Raw genomic sequence first — 23,116 nt, forward strand, 5'->3', positions numbered from 1 at the left:
TCCCCAAACTCCTGGGTCCCTCCCGGACGCCTGGGTCCCTTATTTTGTTTTTGGGGGGGGCAGGTCCGGGGGCGCCCGTCGTTATGAGATGCTGAAAGAGATTAACGAGGCGCTGGAGGCGACCGACGGGGGAGGGGCAGCGCCACGCCCGTGAGTGTCACCCCCGGACGCCTGGGTCCCTCCCGGACGCCTGGGTCCCTCCCAGGCTCCTGTGTTCCCCCCAGAACTCCTGGGTCCCTTGGGTGGGGGGAACCTCAGACTCTTGGGTACTCCTAGATTGGGGGATGGGTGGGGGGGGCACGCCTGGGTCCCCTTTAGGGGTAGTGGGGGGGTTCCCGGATGCCTGGGTCCCTCAGTGCGGGGGGGTTCCTGGATGCCTGGGTCCCCTTTAGGAGACAGTGAAGGGGGTGGTCCCGGACTCCTGGGTCCCTTGGTGGGGTCATCCCGGATGCCTGGGTCCTCTTTTGTGGGGGTTCCCGGACGCCTGGGTCCCCTTGTGGAGGGTGGGGGGGTTTCTGGACGCCTGGGTCCTTTATTGTGGGGGGGTCCTGGATGCCAGGATCCCCTTGAAGGGGGGGTGAGGGAGGTTCCGGATGCCTGGGTCCCCTTTAGGAGTTGGGGGGTTCTCGGACGCCTGGGTCCCTGACCCCTCCCCCATTCCCCCCCAGGGTCAAAGGTCGCCGCTCGCGGGGGGAGGGGCTGGTTCCCCGCAATGGCAAGAAGCTGCTGCTCAAGGGGGAGGGGCCGGACTCGGACTGACTCCGCCCCCTAGGGCTGCAGGCCACGCCCACCCTCCCCTGACCCGCCCACCCCATTGATAAGCAAAGCACACACCTCTTCCCCATTGCTCCGCTCACAATCCCGCCAGCGCGCTTTTAGCCACGCCCCCTGATCAACCCGCCCTTCTGCATCTGCCCCCGCCCCCTTGGCTTGGCCCCGCCCCCTTGGCTTGGCCCGCCCCCCGGGGGTGTTTTTAAGGTTTTTTAATGCGAATAAACACTTTTTTACTGGCCCAGCTCCCAATTTTGGGGGGAAAATCCAGTTTGGGGTGAGTCGGGGGGATTTGGGGGGGCCAGGAGGGTTTTGGGGTGTTGGGGGGTTGGGGATTTGGGGGTGTTGGGGTCCGGGGGGGGGGGTTGGGGGTCCCTGAGGGGTCAGGGGTCACACAATAGTCAGGTGGGGGTGCGGGGGGGTCAGGGGGTGTTTGGGGGTTCAGGAGGGTTTTTGGGGGTTCATGGAGGGAGGTTTGGGGGGGGTCAGGTGTTTTGGGGTCACATGATGGTCAGGTTTGGGGGGGGGTTGTGATGCTGAGCTCTGCTTTGGGGGGGCAGAGGGGTTTGGGGGGGTCAGGGGGCTTTTGTGGTTCATGGGGGGGTAGTCAGGGGGGTTTTGGGTTTCGTGGGGGGGAGGGTCAGGGGGTTTTAGGGGGGGGTTTGGGGTCACATGATGCTGAGCCGTGCGCCGGGGGGGTCAGGGGGGGCTTTGGGCTCCTATGGGGGTTCAGGGGGTTTTGGGGTTCATGGTGGGGGGGGTCAGGTGGGTTTTTTGGGGTTGGGGTTGGGGGGGGTTTTGGGGTCACATGATGGTCAGGGGGGTTTTGGGGGGGGGGGTTGGGGTCACATGATGGTCAGGGGGGTGTGGGGGTGGGTGAGGTGCTTTGGGGTCACGTGATGCTGAGCTGCAAGTTGGGGGTGGGTCAGGTGGGTTTTTGGGGTTGGGGGGGTTTTGGGGTCACATGATGGTCAGGGGAGTTTTGGGGGGGGGGGGTTTGGGGTCACATGATGGTCAGGGGGGTTTTGGGGGGGGGGGGGGGTTTGGGGTCACGTGATGATCATGGGGGGTTTTGAGGGGGGGTCAGGTGGTTTGGGGTCACATGATGCTGAGCTGCAAGTTGGGGGTTGGTCAGGTGGGTTTTTGGGGTGGGGGGGTTTTGGGGTCACATGATGGTCAGGGGAGTTTTGGGGGGGGGGTTTGGGGTCACATGATGGTCAGGGGGGTTTTGGGGGGGGGGGTTTGGGGTCACATGATGGGTCAGGGGGGTTTTGGGGGGGGGGGGGGTTTGGGGTCACGTGATGATCATGGGGGGTTTTGAGGGGGGGTCAGGTGGTTTGGGGTCACATGATGCTGAGCTGCAAGTTGGGGGTTGGTCAGGTGGGTTTTTGGGGTTGGGGGGGTTTTGGGGTCACATGATGGTCAGGGAGTTTTTGGGGGGGGGGGTTTTGGGTCACATGATGGTCAGGGGGGTTTTGGGGGGGGGGGGGTTTGGGGTCACGTGATGATCATGGGGGGTTTTGAGGGGGGGGTCAGGTGGTTTGGGGTCACATGACCGCTGAGCCGCGCGCCGGGGGGGACCCCGCAGGCCCCCTTGTGCTCCTCGAAGAGCCGCAGCAGCCGCTGCTGGTGCAGCCGGTGGAACAGCGCCACCTCCGGGGGGAGGGGCAGGGCCGGCGCGGCACCTCCAGGGGGGCGCCCACTGGGGAACCCCAAAATGAACCCCCCGAACCCCCGAAATGAACCCACTGAACCCCAAAATGAAACCCCCCGAACCCCGAAATGAACCCACTGAACCCCAAAATGAACCCCCCCGAACCCACAAATGAACCCACTGAACCCCAAAATGAACCCCCCGAACCCACAAATGAACCAATGAACCCCAAAATGAACCCCCCGAACCCACAAATGAACCCACTGAACCCCAAAATGAACCCCCCGAACCCCGAAATGAACCCACTGAACCCCAAAATGAACCCCCCCGAACCCCAAAATCGACTACCCAATGAACCCCCCTGAACCCACAAATGAACCTACTGAACCCCAAAATGAACCCAATGAACCCCCCGAACCCCCAAATGAACCCACTGAACCCCCAAATGAAACCCAATGAACCCCAAATCGACCAATGAACCCAATGAACCCAAAATGGACCAAATGAACCCCCCGAACCCCCAAATGAACCCACTAAACCCCAAAAATGAACCCCCGAACCCGATTAGTCCTCCCCGCTCCGATTGGTCCCACCCACTCCCCCACGCCGATTGGTCCCCTCCCCGCTCGCCCCGCACGCCGATTGGTCCCCGCGACTCACCCACGACGGTGATTGGCCGCTGGAAGGGCAGCAGCGGGTTCCCGCCGCGCCCCCAGAAGATCAACGGGGCGAACCCCAAAAGCCGCTTGAGCCGCCGCTGGAGCCGCCGCAGCCGCGGACCCCTCGGCCAGGGGGGGACCCTGGAACGCCTCCTGCTCCCCGAACACGTACACGGGCACCAGCGGGGCGCTGCGGCGGGCACGGAGCTGGCACCCAAAAACGGGCCTTTCCACCCCAAAAACGGGCCTTTCCACCCAAAAACGGGCCTTCGCACCCCAAAATGGACCTTGGGACCCAGAAATGGGCCTTGGGACCCCAAAAACGGGCCTTTGCAGCCCAAAAATGGGCCTTGGGACCCCAAAAATGGACCTTCTCACCCCAAAAATGGACCTTGGGACCCCAAAAACGGGCCTTTCCACCCCAAAAATGGGCCTTGGGGACCCCAAAAATGGACCTTTACACCCCAAAACCGGACTTTGCACCCCCGAAATTTCCCTTTGGAGCCCAAATGACCATTTGGACCCCAAAATATCCCTTTGGACCCCAAAATGGACCCTTTGGACCCCCAAAATGTCCCTTGGGACCCCAAAATCACTCTTTGGACCCAAAATGTCCCTTGGGACCCCAAAATGACCCTTTGGACCCCAAAATGATACTTTGGATCCAAAATATCCCTTTGGACCCCAAAATGGTCCTTTGGACCCCAAAATGACACTTTGGACCCCAAAACATCCCTTTGGATGCCAAAATGGACCTTTGGATCCCAAAATGGTCTTTTTGGACAACACAACAGCCCTTGGGACCCAAAAAATATCCATTGGGACCGCAAAATATCCATTTGGACCCCAAAATGTTCCTTTGGACCCCAAAACATTCCTTTGCACCCCAAAAATGGACCTTTGGACCCCAAAAATGGCCATTTGCACACCCCATTGCCCCATCCCCTCAGCAGCGCCCCCTGCAGTCCCGCCATTGCCAGTGCACAAAACCCTTCATTCCTCAGGTAATCCCCCAATTAATTAACCCCAATTACCCCAATTAACCCCCCCAATCTTCCCCCATCCCCCATTTCCCCCATTTCCCCCATTTTCCCCCATTTTTACCTCATTTTCCCCCATTTTCCCCCACTCCCCCCATCCCCTCAGCAGCGCCCCCCTGCAGTCCCGCCATTGCCACCGCACAAACCCCCTTCATTCCCTCAGGTAATTCCCCAATTAATTAACCCCAATTACCCAATTAGCCCCCCCAATCTTTCCCCATCCCCCATTTCCCCCATTTTTCCCCATTTTCCCCCATTTTTTACCTCATTTTCCCCCATTTTCCCCCACTCCCCCCTTTCCCTCAGCAGCGCCCCCTGCAGTCCCGCCATTGCCACCGCACAAACCCCCTTCATTCCCTCAGGTTAATTCCCCAATTAATTAACCCAAATTAGCCCCAATTCCCCCTATTAAACCTCCCAAATCTTCCCCCCATCCCCCATTTTCCCCATTTTCCCCCATTTTTACCTCATTTTCCCCCCATTTTCCCCCACTCCCCCCATCCCCTCAGCAGCGCCCCCTGCAGTCCCCGCCATTGCCAGCGCACCAAACCCCCTTCATTCTCTCAGGTAATTCCCCAATTAATTAACCCCAATTACCCCAATTAACCCCCCCAATCTTCCCCCCACTCTCCCCATTCCCCTCTTCTCCCCAATTTTCCCCATTTTCCCCCATTTTTACCTCATTTTCCCCCATTTTCCCCCACTTCCCTTCCCCATCCCTCAGCAGCACCCCCTGCAGTCCCGCTACTGCCACCGCACAAACCCCTTCATTCCCTCAGGGTAATTCCCTAATTAATTAACCCCAATTACCCCAATTAGCCCCCCCAATCTTCCCCCCATTCCCCATTTCCCCAATTTTCCCCATTTTCCCCCATTTTTACCTCATTTTCCCCCATTTTCCCCCACTCCCCCATCCCCTCAGCAGCGCCCCCTGCAGTCCCGCCGCTGCCAGCGCACAAACCCCTTCATTTCCCTCAGATAATTCCCCAATTAATTAACCCAATTCCCCCTATTAACCTCCCAAATCTTCCCCCAATCCCCCATTTTCCCCATTTTCCCCCATTTTTACCTCATTTTCCCCCCATTTTCCCCCACTCCTCCCCATCCCCTCAGCAGCGCCCCCTGCAGTCCCGCCATTGCCAGCGCACAAACCCCTTCATTCCCTCAGGTAATTCCCAACTAATTAACCCATATTAACCCCAATTCCCCCTATTAACCTCCCAAATCTTCCCCCCATCCCCCATTTTCCCCATTTTCCCCCATTTTTACCTCATTTTCCCCCATTTTCCCCCACCTCCCCCATCCCCTCAGCAGCACCCCCTGCAGTCCCGCCATTGCCACCGCACAAACCCCTTCATTCCCTCAGGTAATTCCCCAATTAATTAACCCCAATTACCCAATTAGGCCCCCCAATCTTCCCCCCATTCCCCATTTCCCCAATTTTCCCCATTTTCCCCCATTTTTACCTCATTTTCCCCCATTTTCCCCCACTCCCCCCTTTCCCTCAGCAGCGCCCCCTGCAGTCCCGCCATTGCCAGCGCACAAACCCCTTCATTCCCTCAGGTAATTCCCCAATTAATCAACCCCAATTACCCCAATTAACCCCCCCCAATCTTCCCCCATCCCCCTTTTCCCCCGTTTTCCCCATTTTCCCCCCATTTTTACCTCATTTTCCCCCACACCCCATCCCCTCAGCAGCGCCCCCTGCAGTCCCGCCGCTGCCAGCGCACCAGGCGCATGAGGCCCCTTTGCTCCCTCAGGTAACCCCCCAAGCAATTAACCCCAATTAAGCCATTTCCGCCCCGTTTCCCACCCGTATTTCAGCGCCAGGCGCACGAAGCCCGTCGGTCCCCTCAGGGTGACGCGGTGTGTCCCCCGGCGCCCCTCCAGCGCCTCGGCCGCCCCCCCGACCATCACCAGCAGGGCCTGGTTGGGCCGCGACAGCAACCCGCTCCAGGCAGCGCCGGCTCACGGGGCACAGCCCTGCCAAATGACCCGAAAATGACCCAAAAACGCACCCCAGGAGGGAAAACGCCACCCTGGAATCCCCAAAACCCCAAAAACGGGGGCAAAAATGGGCCCCTGGGAGCTCAAAAAGAGACAGAAATGGGCCCCAAAGGTGACAGAAATGGGCACCAAACTGACAGAAATGGGCCCGAAAGTGATAGAAATGGGCCCAAAAGTGACAGAAATGGGCCCAAAAGTGATAGAAATGGGGCCCAAAAGTGATATAAATGGGCCCAAAAGTAACCAAAATGGGACCAAAAGTGATAGAAATGGGCCCCAAACTGATAGAAATGGGCTCAAAAGTGATAGAAAATGGGGCCCAAAAGTGACAGAAATGGGCCCAAAAGTGACCAAAATGGGACCAAAAATGACAGAAATGGACCCCAAAGTGACAGAAATGGGCCCAAAAGTGACAGAAATTGGGCCCAAAAGTGACAGAAATTGGCCCAAAAGTGACAGAAATGGGCCCAAAAGTGATAGAAATGGGCTCCAAACTGATACAAATGGGCCCAAAAGTGATAGAAATGGTGCCCCAAACTGATAGAAATGGGCTCAAAAGTGATAGAAATGGGCTCAAAAGTGATAGAAATGGGCCCCAAACTGATAGAAATGGGCTCAAAAGTGATAGAAATGGGCCCCAAAAGTGACAGAAATGGGCCCAAAAGTGACAGAAATGGGCCCAAAAGTGACAGAAATGGGCCCAAAACAACTCAGAAATGGAACCAAACCAACCCAAACCAGACCCAAAACAACCCAAAATGGACCTAAACCAGCCCAAAATGGACTCAAACCACCCACAAATGGACCCGAAACGACCCATAACACCCCCAAAACTCCCCCAAATCCCCCCATAACATCCCCAAAGCCCCCAAACCCTTCATACCCCCCTATAACCCCCATAGCCCCCCAAAACCCCCCCGAAATCCCCCCATAACATCCCCCAAAGCCCCCAAACCCTTCATAACCCCCCTATAACCCCCAATAGCCCCCCAAAACCCCCCAAATCCCCCCATAACATCCCCGATAGCCCCCAAACCCTTCATACCCCCACATAACCCCCCCATAGTCCCTATAGCCCCCCAAATCCCCCCAACCCCCCCATATCACCCTCCAAGTCGCCCCAAATCCCCCCAAGTCCCCCAAACCCCCCAAGCCCTTCATATCCTCCCCAAAGCCCCCAAACCCCCCATAACATCCCCAAAGCCTTCATATCCTCCCCATAACCCCCCCATAGCCCCCCCAAAACCCCCCCCCATAGCCCCCCAAGACCCCCCCGAGCCCCCCCCCAGCTCCTCACCGGCGGCCAGCGCGTACTCCCTATAGAGCGGCAGATGGAACAGCCGGCCAGCGCGGCCAATGTGGGGCGCAGGCCGGGACACGGGCCCCCCCCCCAGCCGGGTCTGGGGGTCCCGGCGCCCCCCGGCCCCCCGAGATGAAAGGCGCCGAACACCCCGAGACAGGAGACGCCGTGGGGGGTGGGCGGTCAGCAGGTAACTGCGCCCGGGGGGCAGGGGGGCTGTGCGGATCACCTGGGGACGGGGGGGGCAATGGGGACATTGGGGACAATAGGGGGACATGGGGGTGATGGGGACATTGGGGGCAGTGGGGGTGATGGGGGCGATGGGGGCATTGGGGGCAATGGGGGCAGTGGGGACAATGGGGACAATGGGGGCAATGGGGACATTGGGGACATTGGGGACAATGGGAACGTTGGGGACAATGGGGGCAACGGGGACATTGGGGGCAACGTGGACATTGGGGGCATTGGGGGCAATGGGAACATTGGGGGCAACGGGGGCAATGGGGACGTTGGGGACATTGGGGGCAACGGGGGCATTGGGGCCAGTGGGGGCATTGGGGACATTGGGGGCGATGGGGGCGATGGGGACATTGGGGACAATGGGGACGTTGGGGACAATGGGGACAATGGGGGCAATGGGGACATTGGGGACAATGGGGACGTTGGGGACAATGGGGACAATGGGGGCAATGGGGACATTGGGGACAATGGGAACGTTGGGGGACAATGGGGACATTGGGGGGCAACGGGGACATTGGGGGCAACGGGGACATTGGGGGTGATGGGGGCATTGGGGTCAATGGGGACAGTGGGGGCGATGGGGACATCGGAGGCAACGGGGACAATGGGGACACTGGGGCAATGGGGACAATGGGGGACACTGGGGGGCATTTGGGATAATGGGGGGACAGGGGGACATGGGGACAATGGGGGCATTGGGGACAATGGCGAGATATGGGGGAATATGGGGACATGGGGGGGGACATTGGGGATATGGGGGGACATTGGGGGAATTGGGAGGGATATGGGGACATTGGGGACATTGGGGGGGATTTGGGGTAATGGGGATATTGGGCACATCGGGGGTTATGGGAGGATATGGGGGGAGATGGGGACATTGGGGACAACGGGGGGGATTTGGGGACATGAGGGGACAGGGGGACTTTGGGGGGATTTGGGGCCATGGGGACAGAAGGGGGGACCATTCGTGTCCCCTCCCCCCGTACCTTGATGGGGAAATAGTCACAGAAATGATCCCAAATCCTCCAGTTTCGCACCCAATCCCAGTGCCGGGGACCTTGGGGACACCGGGGGACACCCAGTGACTTGTGTCCTGGGGTCCCCCCGTTCTCAACATGTCCCCCCATGCCCCCATATCCCATGTCTCAGTGACCCCGAGTGACCCCAGGGTCCTAAAGCCCCCCCCAGTGACCCCGAGTGATCTCCAGGGTCCTAGAGCCGCCCCCCACCAGTGACCCCAAGTCCTGTCCCCATATCCCCCATGTCCCCCTGTCCCCATTGTCCCCATGTCCCAGTGTCCCCGAGTGACCGCCAGTGACCCCAGGGTCCTAAAGTCCCCCCAGTGACCCAAGTCCTGTCCCCATATCCCCCATGTCCCCCTGTCCCCATTGTCCCCATGTCCCAGTGTCCCTGAGTGACCGCCAGTGACCCCCAGGGTCCTAAAGTCCCCCCAGTGACCCCAAGTCCTGTCCCCATATCCCCCTGTCCTCCATATCCCCCTGTTCCCATATCCCAGTGACCCCCAGGGTCCTAGTGCCCCCCAGGTGACCCAAGTCTGTCCCCGTATTCCCGTGTCCCCCTGTCTGTCCCCATGTCCCATGTCCCCTGTCCCCCCGTCTGTCCCCACCTCTCTCCGCCCCGTCCCAGTCCCAGAGCCACCAGCACCAGTACAGAACTGGGAGGATCCAGAATCTCGTTTGCAGGCAGCAGCAGCAGCAACACGATCGCTCCGGGGGCCTGGGGGGTTAATTAATTACCCCCCGGTGTTAATTACCGCCGGCCCGGTCCCAGTTACGCTCCCCCAAGGACCAATTAACCCCCGTTATGCTCCAATTAAACCCCCTTAGGGTCCAATTAACCCGTTTGGCTCCAATTAACCCCCCAGTTCCACACCCGCCCCCCCCCCCGGCTCTAATTAACACCCCCCCCCCCCCCCCGGTATTAATTAACCCCCCTTTTTAATTACCTAGCCCCAGGAACGTCGCCATGTATTGCATGACGCTCAGCGCCTGCAGCCAGCTGACCGGGACCTGCATTTCCTATGGGGGACAATGGGGGTACGGGGGGGACCCAGGAGTTCGGGGGGGACCCAGGAGTTCGGGGGGTGACACAGGAATTTGGGGGGTGAACCCCCCCCGTTGCACCCCAGGGGATTATTAATGACATAGAGGGGACCCAGGCATCCGGGGGGAACCAGGCGTCCGAGGAGACCCCAGGAGTTCGGGGGGTGACCCCCTCCCATTGCACCCCATGGGTTTACTAATGACATAGAGGGGACAGGGGACCCAGGCGTCCGAGGGGACCCAGGAGTTCGGGGGGTGATCCCCTCCCATTGCACCCCATGGGTTTACTAATGACATAGAGGGGACAGGGGACCCAGGAGTTCGGGGGGATCCAGGAGTTCAGGGGGGAGACCCAGGAGCCCAGGGGGACCCAGGAGTTCGGGAGGACCCAGGCGTCCGAGGATGAACCCCCCCCTCCCCCCCCTCCACGAACCTCCCGCACGCGCCACGTCCCGCAGCCCCGCCCTGAACTTTGACCCCCACCCTGGGGGCGGGAAAAAAAAGGGACCCAGGAGTTCGGGTGGGGCAGGGGGAGGGATTTTGGGGGGAACCCCCCCCCCCCAGAAAAATGACACAAATCACGGGGATTTGGCCCCAAAATCCTCTTTGCACCCCAAAAATATCCCCCCGAACCCCCAACCCCCCCAAAATCCCCCCCTGAGCCCCCAAATCTTCCCGCTCACAAATCACATCTATTCACTTTATTTCTGCAGGATTTGGGGGTCACAGATTCTCTTGGGGATCCCCCAGAGACCCCAAAATTTGGGGTCCCATTTCTGGGGTCCCATTTTCGGGGTCCCCCCTCATTCGAACAGCAGGTGGCACTCGGGGGGGGACCCCGAACCCCAATTTCTGCTCCTCGAACAGCAGCTCCAGGTGCTCCAGGTAACGCCGGTGCCACCGATCGACCGTGGGGGGCGACGGGTTTGGGGTGCGCGGCAGATCCAGGGGGGCGCCCCACTGCGGGGGACCCAGGCGTCCGGGGGGGGACCCAGGAGTTCGGGGGGATCCAGGAGTTTGGGGGGACCCAGGCGTCCGGGAGAGACCCAGGGGTTCAGTTCAGGGGGGGGCACAAGGACCCAGGTGTCCGAGTGCCCCCCCAAATCCACCCCCAAACAGCTCAATGAACCCCAAGATATGATCCTCCCCATAGACACCATGGGGTGGTTTTGGGGTCCCCCCATTTTTAGGCTTCCCCCCATTTTCTGGTGCTTCCCCCCCCATTTTAGGCTCCCCCCATTATTTAGGGGTTCCTCCCATTTTGGGGGTTCCTCCCATTTTGGGGGTCCCCCCTATTTCTAGTGTCCTCCATCATTTGGCTTCCCCCCCATTTTTTTAGTGGTTCCCCCCATTATTTAGTCGTTCCCTCCCATTTTGGGGGTTCCCCCCCCATGTTTTAGTGGTTTCCCCCATTATTTAGTGGTTCCCTCCATTTTAGGTCCCCCCCATTTTTAGGGTTCCCCCCATTATTTAGTGGTCCCCCCCATTTCTCCCCCCCATTTTTGGTCCTTCCCCCCATTATTTAGTGGTTCCCCCCATTTTTTAGTGGTTCCTCCCATTTTAGGGTTTCCCCCCATTCTCCCCCCATTTTCAGATCCCCCCCATTTTCAGGGTCCCCCCCCATATTATAGTGGTTCCCCCCATTCTCCCCCCCATTTTTCAGTGGTTTCCCCCATTCTCCCCCCCATGATTTAGTGGTTCCCCCCATTATTCAGTGGTTCCCTACATTTATAGGTTCCCCCCCATTTATAGGTCCCCCCCCATGATTTAGTGGTTCCTCCCATTTCAGGGTTTCGCCCCATTCTCCCCCCCATGACTTAGTGGTTCCCACCCCATTATTTAGTGGTTCCCCCATTCTCCCCCCCATTTTTCAGTGGTTCCCCCCCATTCTCCCCCCCCATTATTTAGTGGTCCCCCCCCATTTTTTAGTGGTCCCCCCCATTATTTAGTGGTTCCCCCCCCTTATTCAGTGGTTCCCCCCCCATTTATAGGGTCCCACCCATTTATAGGTCCCCCCCCATGATTTAGTGGTTCCTCCCATTTCAGGGTTTCGCCCCATTCTCCCCCCCATGACTTAGTGGTTCCCCCCATTCTCCCCGCCAATTTTCAGATCCCCCCCATTTTCGGGGTCCCCCCCCATATTTAGTGTTTCCCCCCATTCTCCCCCCCATTTTTCAGTGGTTCCCCCCATTCTCTCCCCCATTATTTAGTGGTCCCCCCCATTTTTATTGGTTCCCCCCTTATTCAGTGGTTCCCCCCATTTATAGGTTCCCCCCCATTTATAGGTCCCCCCCCATGATTTAGTGGTTCCTCCCATTTCAGGGTTTCGCCCCATTCTCCCCCCCATGACTTAGTGGTTCCCCCCATTCTCCCCCCAATTTTCAGATCCCCCCCCATTTTCGGGGTCCCCCCCCATATTTAGTGTTTCCCCCCATTCTCCCCCCCATTTTTCAGTGGTTCCCCCCATTCTCCCCCCCACTATTTAGTGGTCCCCCCCATTTTTTAGTGGTTCCCCCCCTTATTCAGTGGTTCCCCCCCATTTATAGGGTCCCACCCATTTATAGGTCCCCCCCCATGATTTAGTGGTTCCTCCCATTTCAGGGTTTCGCCCCATTCTCCCCCCCCATGACTTAGTGGTTCCCCCCTCATTTCTCTCCCCATTTCGGGGTCCCCCCCATTTCGGGGTTCACTCACCCACCGTGTGAATGGGGCGCCGGAAGGGGAGGAGCCCGAAGTCGTACTGGAACACCCCCCGGGCGTGGAACAGGGGGAACGTGACCCCGAAAAGGCGCTGGAGCCGCAGCTGGAGGCGCCGCAGCCCCGAGCCGGGGGGGTGGGCACCCTGCCGGAACAGCTCGTTCTCCCCAAAACTGAACACGGGCACCAGCGACGCCCTGCGGGGACCCAGGCGTCCGGGAGGGACCCAGGAGTGCGGGGGGTGGGGGGTGGGGGGGGGACCCAGGCGTCCGGGAGGGACCCAGGAGTGCGGGGGACCTGGGAGTGCAGGGGGACCCAGGAGTTCGGGGGGGACCCAGGAGTTCGGGAGGGACCCAGGAGTGCGGGAGGGACCCAGGCGTCTGGGAAGGACCCAGGAGTTCGGGAGGGACCCAGGAGTTCGGGAGGGACCCAGGAGTTCGGGAGGGACCCAGGCGTCTGGGAAGGACCCAGGAGTTCGGGAGGGACCCAGGAGTTCGGGAGGGACCCAGGCGTCTGGGAAGGACCCAGGAGTTCGGGAGGGACCCAGGAGTTCGGGAGGGACCCAGGAGTTCGGGAGGGACCCAGGCGTCTGGGAAGGACCCAGGAGTTCGGGAGGGACCCAGGAGTTCGGGGGACTCAGGCATCCAGGGGGACCCAGGAGTTCGGGGGGACTCCCCTGGATTTGAAGACCCCCGCTTTGATTTGGGACCCCCCCCCCAGCAACCCGATTTCCCCCTTTGGGGACCCCAAATACCCCCCAGTGACCCCCAAATCCCCTTTGTGACCCCCCAAAAACCCCCAGGACCCCAAACCCCCCACTTGGGGACCCCAAATCCCACTTGGGGATCCACCAGGACCCCAAATTCCCACCTTGGGGGACCCCAAAACCCCACTTGGGGACCCCAATTCCCCCCCTGAGCCTCCCCCACCAGCCCCAATTCCCCCCTTGGGACCCCAAATCCCCCCTTGTGAGGCCCCCAGGACCCCCCAAAACCCCCCAGGACCCCCCAAAATCCCCCAGGAACCCCCAGGACCCCAAACCCCCCACTTGGGGACCCCAAGTCCCCCCTTGAGCCTCCCCCACCAGCCCCAATTCCCCCCTTGGGACCCCAAATCCCACCTTGTTATCCCCCAAGACCCCCCAAAAAACCTCCAGGACCACAACCCCCCAACTTGGGGACCCCAAATAACCCTTGAGACCCCCCAGGACCCCCAAAACCCCCATTTGGGGACCCCAATTCCCCCCTTAAGCCTCCCCCACCAGCCCCAATTCCCCCCCTTGGGACCCCGAATCCCCCCTTTAAAACCCCAAATCCCCCCTTGTGACCCCCCAGGACCCCCCAAAAAAACCCCCAGGACCACAACCCCCCCACTTGGGGACCCCAAATTCCCCCACTTGGGGACCCCAATTCCCCCCTTGACCCTCCCCCGACAGCCTGAATTCCCCCTTGGACCCCAAATCCCCCCTTGTTATCCCCCCAAGACCCCCCAAAACCCCCTCAGGATCCCCCCAACCCCCCCGGGACCCCCAAAAACCTCCCCCCCGCCCCCCAAAACCCCCCCAGGACCCCCCAAACCCCCCACTTGGGGACCCCAAATTCCACCTTGAGACTCCCCCACCAGCCCCAATTCCCCCTTGGGACCCCAAATCCCCCTTTAAAACCCCAAATCCCCCCTTGTGACCCCCCCAGGACCCCCCAAAACCCCCCAGGAACCCCCAGGACCCCAAACCCCCCACTTGGGACCCCAAACCCCCCCTTGGGACCCCCCCAGGACCCCCCAAAAAACCCCCAGGACCACAACCCCCCCACTTGGGGACCCCAATTCCCCCCCTGAGCCTCCCCCAACAGCCCCAATTCCCCCCTTGGGACCCTGAATCCTGCCTTGTGAGGCCCCCAGGACCCCCCAAAACCCCCCAGGACCCCCAAAACCCCCCTTGGGGACCCCAAATTCCACCTTGAGCCTCCCCCACCAGCCCCAATTCCCCCTTGGGACCCCAAATCCCCCCTTGTTATCCCCCCAAAACCCCCTCAGGATCCCCCCAACCCCCCCGGGACCCCCAAAACCTCCCCAGGACCCCCCAAAACCCCACTTGGGGACCCCAAATTCCACCTTGAGCCTCCCCCACCAGCCCCAATTCCCCCCTTGGGACCCCAAATCCCCCCTTTAAAACCCCAAATCCCCCCTTGTGAGCCCCCCGGGACCCCCTCAGGACCCCCTAAAACCCCCCAGGAACCCCCAGGACCCCAAACCCCCCATTTGGGGACCCCAAGTCCCCCCTTGAGCCTCCCCCACCAGCCCAAATTCCCCCCTTGGGACCCCAAATTCCCCCTTGTTATCGCCCCAAGACCCCCCAAAACCCCTTCAGGATCCCCCCAACCCCCCGGGACCCCCAACCCCCCCCCCCGCCCCCCAAAACCCCCCCAGGACCCCCCAAACCCCCCACTTGGGGACCCCAAATCCACCTTGAGCCTCCCCCAACAGCCCCAATTCCCCTTGGGACCCCAAATCCCCCCTTTAAAACCCCAAATCCCCCCTTGCGAGGCCCCCAGGACCCCCCAAAACCCCCCAGGACCCCAAACCCCCCCCCTTGGGGACCCCAAATTCCACCTTGAGCCTCCCCCAACAGCCCCAATTCCCCCTTGGGACCCCAAATCCCCCCTTGGGACCCTCCCAGGACCCCCCAAAACACCCCAAAAAACCCCCAGGACCACAACCCCCCCACTTGGGGACCCCAAATTCCCCACTTGGGGACCCCAATTCCCCCCTTGACCCTCCCCCAACAGCCCCAATTCCCCCCTTGAGACCCCAAATCCCCCCCTTGTGACCCCCCAAAACCCCCCAGGACCACAACCCCCCCCACTTGGGGACCCCAAGACCCCCTTGACCCTCGCCCACCAGCCCCAATTCCCCCCTTGGGACCCCAAATCCCCCTTTGTTATCCCCCCAAGACCCCCCCAAAACCCCCTCAGGATCCCCCCACCCCCCCCCAGCCCCCCAAAACCCCCAGGACCCCCCAAAACCCCCCACTTGGGGACCCCAATTCCCCCCTTGAGCCTCCCCCACCAGCCCCAATTCCCCCCTTGGGACCCCAAATCCCCCCTTTAAAACCCCAAATCCCCCCTTGTGACCCCCCCCGGGACCCCCCAAAACCCCCAGGAACCCCCAGGACCCCAAAACCCCCACTTGGGGACCCCAAACCCCCCCTTGGGACCCCCCCAGGACCCCCCAAAAAACCCCCAGGACCACAACCCCCCCACTTGGGGACCCCAATTCCCCCCCCTGAGCCTCCCCCACCAGCCCCAATTCCCCCCTTGGGACCCTGAATCCTGCCTTGTGAGGCCCCCAGGACCCCCCAAAACCCCCCCCAGGACCCCCAAAACCCCCCAGGACCCCCCAAAACCCCCCTTGGGGACCCCAAATTCCACCTTGAGCCTCCCCCACCAGCCCCAATTCCCCCCTTGGGACCCCAAATCCCCCCTTGTTATCCCCCCAAAACCCCCTCAGGACACCCCCAACACCCCCCGGGACCCCCAACCCCCCCCCCCGCCCCCCAAAACCCCCCCCAGGACCCCCCAAAACCCCACTTGGGGACCCCAAATTCCACCTTGAGCCTCCCCCACCAGCCCCAATTCCCCCCTTGGGACCCCAAATCCCCCCTTTAAAACCCCAAATCCCCCCTTGCGAGGCCCCCAGGACCCCCCAAAACCCCCCAGGACCCCAAACCCCCCACTTGGGGACCCCAAATTCCACCTTGAGCCTCCCCCACCAGCCCAAATTCCCCCTTGGGACCCCAAATCCCCCCTTTAAAACCCCAAATCCCCCCTTGCGAGGCCCCCAGGACCCCCCAAAACCCCCCAGGACCCCAAACCCCCCCCTTGGGGACCCCAAATTCCACCTTGAGCCTCCCCCAACAGCCCCAATTCCCCCTTGGGACCCCAAATCCCCCCTTGGGACCCCCCCAGGACCCCCCTAAACCCCCTCAGGACCACAACCCCCCCACTTGTGGACCCCGAATTCCCCACTTGGGGACCCCAAGTCCCCCCTTGAGCCTCCCCCACCAGCCCCCAATTCCCCCCTTGGGACCCCAAATCCCCCCTTGTTATCCCCCCAAAACCCCCTCAGGACACCCCCAACACCCCCGGGACCCCCAACCCCCCCCCCCCGCCCCCCAAAACCCCCCCAGGACCCCCCAAAACCCCACTTGGGGACCCCAAATTCCACCTTGAGCCTCCCCCACCAGCCCCAATTCCCCCCTTGGGACCCCAAATCCCCCCTTTAAAACCCCAAATCCCCCCTTGCGAGGCCCCCAGGACCCCCCAAAACCCCCCAGGAACCCCCAGGACCCCAAAACCCCCCCATTTGGGGACCCCAAGTCCCCCCTTGAGCCTCCCCCAACAGCCCCAATTCCCCCCTTGGGACCCCAAATCCCCCCTTGTGACCCCCCCAGGACCCCCCAAACCCCCCCCCCCGCCCCCCAAAACCCCCCCAGCACCCCCCAAAACCCCCCGGGACCCCCCACCCCCTCACCCGTGCTCCAGCCCGATCCTGACGAAGCCCTTGCGCCCCAAAACCCTCATGGTGCAGGCGCCGGGCCGCGCGTCCAGCGCCTCGGGGGGGCCCCCCAGCACGATCACGGCCACGTGGCCGCCCCCCGGCCGGCTCAGCAGGAACCGCAGGCTGGAGCGGGACGACGACACCAGCCCTGCGCCCCCAAACCGGGGACACCCCGAAATCAGCGCCCGGGCAAACACTGGGGGGACGGCCCATTTGTCATGGGCGTCGCCCCAGATTTGGGGCCCTGGGGGGGACCCATCTTTGATGGGTGCACCCCCATATTTAGGGTGCATTAGGACCCATCTTTGGCGGGTGCACCCCCAAAATTTGGGCTCCATAGGACCCATTTTTGGGTGTTTTGGACCCATTTTGGGGTGTTCTGGACCCATTTCTGGAGGGGGAAGGCCCAGATTTAGGCCTCTGTAGGACCCATTTTTGGGGTGTTCGGGGCCCATTTTAGGCGGGTGCACCCCCATATTTAGGGTGCATTAGGACCCATCTTTGGCGGGTGCACCCCCAAAATTTGGGCTCTGTAGGACCCGTTTTTGGGTGTTTTGGACCCATTTTCAGTGTGTTCTCCCCCAAATTCAGGCCCCTGTAGGCCTAATTTCTAGGCCATTTAGGCCCTACTTTTGGGGTGTTCTGGGCCCATTTTAGGTGGGTGCACCCCCACATTTAGGGTGCATTAGGACCCATCTTTGGCGGGTGCACCCCCAAAATTTGGGCTCCGTAGGACCCATTTTTGGGTGTTTTGGACCCATTTTGGGGTGTTCTGGACCCATTTCTGGAGGGGGAAGGCCCAGATTTAGGCCTCTGTAGGACCCATTTTTGGGGTGTTCGGGGCCCATTTTAGGTGGGTGCACCCCCATATTTAGGGTGCATTAGGACCCATCTTTGGCGGGTGCACCCCCAAAATTTGGGCTCTGTAGGACCCATTTTTGGGTGTTTTGGACTCAGTTTTGGGTGTTTTGGACCCATTTTTAGGGGGTGAAGGCCCAGATTTAGGCCTCTGTAGGACCCATTTGTCATGGGTGTCGCCCCAAATTTGGGGCCCTGGGGGGGCCCATCTTTGATGGGTGCACCCCCCACATTTAGGGTGCATTAGGACCCATCTTTGGCGGGTGCACCCCCAAAATTTGGGCTCTGTAGGACCCATTTTTGGGTGTTTTGGACCCATTTTGGGGTGTTCTGGACCCATTTTTAGGGGGGGAAGGCCCAGATTTAGGCCTCTGTAGGACCCATTTTTGGGGTGTTCGGGGCCCATTTTAGGCGGGTGCACCCCCACATTTAGGGTGCATTAGGACCCATCTTTGGCGGGTGCACCCCCAAAATTTGGGCTCTGTAGGACCCGTTTTTGGGTGTTTTGGACCCATTTTCAGTGTGTTCTCCCCCAAATTCAGGCCCCTGTAGGCCCCATTTCTAGGCCACTTAGGCCCCATTTTTAACCCGTTTAGGCCCCATTTTCAGGCTGTTTAGGCCCCATTTTTAGGCCACTTAGGCCCCATTTTTAACCCGTTTAGGTCCCATTTTTAAGCTGTTTAGGCCACATTTTTAGGCCGTTTAGGCCCCATTTTTGGGGTGTTTGGGGCCCATTTTTAGGCCGTTTAGGCTCTGTTTTTAGGCCATTTAGGCCCCATTTTTGGGGTGTTTGGGCCCCATTTTTGGTGGGTGCACCCCCAAATTCAGGCCTCTGTAGGCCCCATTTTTAAGCCACTTAGGCCCCATTTTTAACCCGTTTAGGCCCCATTTTTAACCCGTTTAGGCCCCATTTTTAAGCCACTTAGGCCCCATTTTTAACCCGTTTAGGCCCCATTTTTAGGCCATTTAGGCCCCATTTTTAACCCGTTTAGGCCCCATTTTTAGGCTGTTTAGGCCCCATTTTTAGGCCATTTAGGCCCCATTTTTAACCCGTTTAGGCCCCATTTTTAGGCTGTTTAGGCCCCATTTTTAGGCCATTTAGGCCCCATTTTTAACCCGTTTAGGCCCCATTTTTAGGCCATTTAGGCCCCATTTTTAGGCTGTTAGGCCCCATTTTTAGGCCACTTAGGCCCCATTCTTAGGCCACTTAGGCCCCACTTTCAAGCCACTTAGGCCCCATTTTTAACCCGTTTAGGCCCCATTTTTAGGCCATTTAGGCCCCATTTTTAACCCGTTTAGGCCCCATTTTTAGGCTGTTTAGGCCCCATTTTTAGGCCATTTAGGCCCCATTTTTAACCCGTTTAGGCCCCATTTTTAACCCGTTTAGGCCCCATTTTTAAGCCCACTTAGGCCCCATTTTTAACCCGTTTAGGCCCCATTTTTAGGCCGTTTAGGCCCCATTTTCAGGCTGTTCAGGCCCCATTTTTAAGCCACTTAGGCCCCATTCTTAGGTCACTTAGGCCCCACTTTTAAGCCACTTAGGCCCCATTTTTAACCCGTTTAGGCCCCATTTTCCCCTCGTTTCCCCCCTCCCCCACCCCCCCCAATCCGGGGTGCCCCCCCCCCATCATTCCGGGGTGCCCCCCCCCCATTTCGGGCTGCCCCCCCCCATCATTTCGGGGTGCCCCTCCCCCAATCCGCGGTGCCCCTCCCCCCCAATCCGCGGTGCCCCTCACCCCCATTCCGGGGTGCCCCCCCCCCCCCCATTTCGGGCTGCCCCCCCCCCATTCTGGGGTGCCCCCCCCCAATCCGGGGTGCCCCTCCCCCCCATTCCGGGTGCCCCCCCCCCCTCCGGGGTGCCCCTCCCCCCCCATCATTCCGGGGTGCCCCCCCCCCAATCCGCGGTGCCCCTCACCCCCCGCCATGAAGTACTCGCGGAGCAGGGGGAGGCGGAACCAGCAGGGCAGGGTGAGCACGTGCGGCCTCAGGCCGGGGAATTTGGCGCCGAAGGCCGTGGCCTCGGTGCAGAAGTTGGCGAAGGCGCCGGCGGCCAAGACGCCGTGGGGGTGGCACCCGAACACGTAATTGCGCCGCGGGTCCAGATCCGCCGTCTTCACCAGCTGGGGGAGGGGAAACGGCGCGGAAATGGGCAAAAATGGACGGGGTTGGGGGCAAAGTGGGTGTGGAATGGGCCAGAGGGGCCACAAATTGACATGAAGGGGCTCAAAATCCACCCAAAATGGCCCAAAATTGACAGGAAATGCGCCAAAATCCACCCGAAATGGGGCAAAATTGACAGGAAATGCACCAAAATCCACCTGAAATGGCCCAAAATTGACAGGAAATGGGCCAAAGTGGCCCTAAATTGACAGGAAATGGGCCAAAATCCACCCAAATGGCCCCAAATTGACAGGAAATGGGCCAAAGTGGCCCCAAATTGACAGGAAATGCACCAAAATCCACCTGAGATGGGGCAAAATTGACAGGAAATGGGCCAAAATCCACCCGAAATGGCCCAAAATTGACATGAAATGGCTCAAAATGGACCCGAGATGGGGCAAAATTGACATGAAATGGCCCAAAATTGACAGGAAATGGCTCAAAATCCACATGAAATGCCCCAAAATCCACCCGAGATGGCCCAAAATTGACAAGAAATGGCCCAAAATGGCCCCAAATGGACAGGAAATGGCTCAAAATCCACCCGAGATGGCCCAAAATTGACATGAAATGGCCCAAAATTGACATGAAATGGCCCAAAGTGGCCCCAAATCGACATGAAATGGCCCAAAATGGACCCGAGATGGGGCAAAACGGATGTGAAATGGGCCAAAGTGGCCCCAAATCGACAGGAAATGCACCAAAATCCACCCGAAATGGCCCAAAATTGACAAGAAATGGCTCAAAATCGACATGAAATGCCCCAAAATGGACCCGAGATGGCCAAAAATTGACATAAAATGGCCCAAAATGGACCCGAGATGGCCAAAAATTCACTCAAGATGCCCCAAAATCCACCCAAGATGCCCCAAAATCGCCCTGAGATGACTCAAAATGGCCCCGAGATGCCCCATAATCCCCCTGAGACCCCCCCAAACCCTCTGGGACCCCCAAACCCCCCTTAGGACCTTCTCAGGTCTCCCCAAACCCCCTGGGACCCTCCCCCAATTCCCCAGGCTCCGCCCCTTTCCCCAAGCCCCGCCCACCTCTCCCCCGGGGCTCACCGAGATGGGGAAGTAGTCCCGGAAGTAGTTCCAGACGGGCCAGGAGCGCACCCAGGCGGAACGGCGCCCCCCGCGGTTGGGGGTGTCCCGGTCCGCCCACAGCCAGCCCGCGTACAGCAGCGCCGGCAGCCACAGCGACCCGCGCAGCGCCAGCACGAACAGCAGCACGCACAGCTGGCCTGGGGACCCAGGCGTCCGGGAGCGGGGGGGGGTTAGGGACCCCCCAATTAAGGCTACCCATCCCCCCAGGAACCGTGTTTCTAGGGGTCACCGTTTTCTCACAGGACCCCAAAAACCCCGGGGTGGGGGAGGGGCACTCAGAGCAATATTGAGGGACCCAGGCGTCCGGGAGCAGGGGGGTAAGTGACCCCCACTCTGTGCTACCCATCCCCCCAGGAACCGTGTTTCTAGGGGTCACCGTTTTCTCATGGGACCCCAAAAACCCCGGGGTGGGGGAGGGGCGCTCCGAGCAATATTGAGGGACCCAGGCGTCCGGGAGCAGGGGGGGTAAGTGACCCCCACTCTGTGCTACCCATCCCCCCCAGGAACCGTGTTTCTAGGGGTCACCGTTTTCTCACAGGACCCCAAAAACCCCGGGGTGGGGGAGGGGCGCTCAGAGCTCTATTAAGGGACCCAGGCGTCCGGGAGTGGGGGGGTAAGAAACCCCCCCTTAGGGCTACCCATCCCCCCAGGAACCGTGTTTCTCGGGGTCACCATTTTCTTATGGGACCCCAAAAATTCCAGGAGGTTGGGGAGCGCAGCCATCAGTAGGGACCAGAGTGAACAGCCCGTAGTGCGTCAGAGGAGGGACGGGGGGATCTCAAGGGGGTTTGGGGGGGACATGGAGGGTAGTGGGGGTTTGGGGGGGGTCCCTAAGGGGGTTTTGGGGTAGGGTTGGGAGTGCAGCCATCAGTAGGGACCAGAGTGAACAGCCCATAGGGAGTAGGATTTGGGGGGGGTCAGGGGGTTTGGGGGGGCATGTGTGGGGTCATGGGGGGTCACATGGGGCTTTTTGGGGTCCCCAAAGTGGGTTTTGGGGGCAGTGGGAGTGGAGCCATCAGTAGGGACCAGAGTGAACAACCCATATTGAATTAGAGGAGGGGTTTGGGGGGGGTCAGGGGGGTTTGGGGGGGGCATGTGGGAGGTTTTGGGGGTCACATGGGGCTTTTTGGGGGGTCCCCAAAGGGGTTTGGGGTGGGTTTGGCATGCAGCCATCAGTAGGGACCAGAGTGAACAGCCCATAGGGAGTTAGAGGAGGGGTTTGGGTGTCGGGGGGGGGGGTCGGGGGGGTTTGGGGGGGGGTTTTGGGGTCACATGGGGCTTTTTGGGGGTCCCCAAAGGAGGTTGGGGGTGGGTTTGGAGTGCAGCCATCAGTAGGGACCAGAGTGACAACCCGTAACGAGTTAAAGGAGGAGTTTAGGGGGTCAGGGGGGTTTGGGGGGGTTGTGGGGGTCAGGGGAGTTTGGGGGGGGGTCGGGGGGGGTCGGGGGGTTTTGGGGACCCCCCCCGCACTCACCGAGGCCCAGGAAGGTGCAGACCCACTGCAGAACCGCGGCCGTTTGCAGCCGCCGGCGCAGGGGGAGGCGCAGGGGGGCGAAACGCAGCGGCATCGGGAACGGGGGGCTGGGGGGCTGGGAGCCAAGGGGGGGTTACTGGGAGTGGGGGGGACTGGGAATGGGGGGCACGGGGAGGGAATGGGGGGACTGGGGGGCACTGGAATGGGGGGGGTACTGGGAGCAAGGGGGGGTTACTGGGAATGGGGGGTACTGAGAATGGGGGGGTACCGGGAATACTGGGAATAGGGGGGGTTACTGGGATGGGGGGGTCGTTACTGGGATCGGGGGGGGGGGGGGGGGGTTGTTACTGGGATCAGGGGGTCGTTACTGGGATGGGGGGGGTCGTTACTGGGATGGGGGGTCGTTACTGGGATGGGGGGGTCGTTACTGGGATGGGGGGGTCGTTACTGGGATCGGGGGGGGGGGGGTCGTTACTGGGATGGGGGGGTTGTTACTGGGATCGGGGGGGGGGGGGGTTGTTACTGGGATC

The 23,116-nt window shown here is 60.5% G+C and overlaps 2 protein-coding genes and 1 long non-coding RNA gene across 6 annotated transcripts; 1 reads left to right on the top strand and 2 right to left on the bottom strand.

The window, feature by feature from the left end:
• Positions 1-7: 7 nt before the first annotated feature.
• Positions 8-1,012, top strand: LOC135576884 (uncharacterized). The gene is made up of 2 exons (XR_010468570.1): positions 8-150; positions 669-1,012. It is a non-coding gene; the product is annotated as an uncharacterized LOC135576884 (long non-coding RNA).
• A 1,278-nt stretch (positions 1,013-2,290) lies between these two features.
• LOC135576888 (2-acylglycerol O-acyltransferase 3-like) lies at positions 2,291-9,707 on the bottom strand. The gene is given in 11 exon segments (XM_065044180.1): positions 2,291-2,473; positions 3,086-3,200; positions 3,202-3,274; positions 5,938-6,068; positions 6,070-6,107; positions 7,429-7,470; positions 7,473-7,605; positions 7,607-7,660; positions 8,658-8,728; positions 9,299-9,408; positions 9,643-9,707. Coding segments are annotated over 11 exon segments (987 nt in total). The 3' UTR covers positions 2,291-2,318.
• Positions 9,708-12,299: 2,592 nt separating this feature from the next.
• Positions 12,300-22,695, bottom strand: LOC135576898 (2-acylglycerol O-acyltransferase 2-B-like). 4 transcript variants are annotated; one of them, XM_065044198.1, is made up of 5 exons: positions 22,587-22,695; positions 21,071-21,249; positions 19,779-19,966; positions 16,962-17,184; positions 12,300-12,628 (listed from the first exon to the last, which is right to left on the bottom strand). In XM_065044198.1, the coding sequence occupies exons 1-5, from the start codon at positions 22,678-22,680 to the stop codon at positions 12,425-12,427; spliced, it is 888 nt and encodes a 295-aa protein (XP_064900270.1). In that variant the 5' UTR covers positions 22,681-22,695; the 3' UTR covers positions 12,300-12,424. The 4 variants fall into 4 exon arrangements, with proteins under 4 accessions (XP_064900270.1, XP_064900269.1, XP_064900272.1 ...); XM_065044197.1 differs by having other exon boundaries at positions 19,762-19,966; XM_065044200.1 differs by having other exon boundaries at positions 12,301-12,628; positions 16,962-17,136.
• Between the last annotated feature and the right edge of the window lie 421 nt (positions 22,696-23,116).

Source organism: Columba livia, chromosome 33 (genome assembly GCF_036013475.1).
Source record: "Columba livia isolate bColLiv1 breed racing homer chromosome 33, bColLiv1.pat.W.v2, whole genome shotgun sequence".
In the NCBI taxonomy this organism is placed as follows: Eukaryota; Metazoa; Chordata; class Aves; order Columbiformes; family Columbidae; genus Columba; species Columba livia.

Excerpts from the sequence above, each read along its gene's own strand:
- LOC135576898 (XM_065044197.1), bottom strand. The coding sequence starts at position 22,680 with ATGCCGCTGCGTTTCGCCCCCCTGCGCCTCCCCCTGCGCCGGCGGCTG. Across the intron at positions 19,967-21,070 it reads GGGACTACTTCCCCATCTCG|CTGGTGAAGACGGCGGATCT; the intron begins GTGAGCCCCGGG and ends CCCCTCCCCCAG. Across the intron at positions 17,185-19,761 it reads CGAGTACTTCATGGCGGGGG|TGTTTGCCCGGGCGCTGATT; the intron begins GTGAGGGGCACC and ends CCGTCCCCCCAG.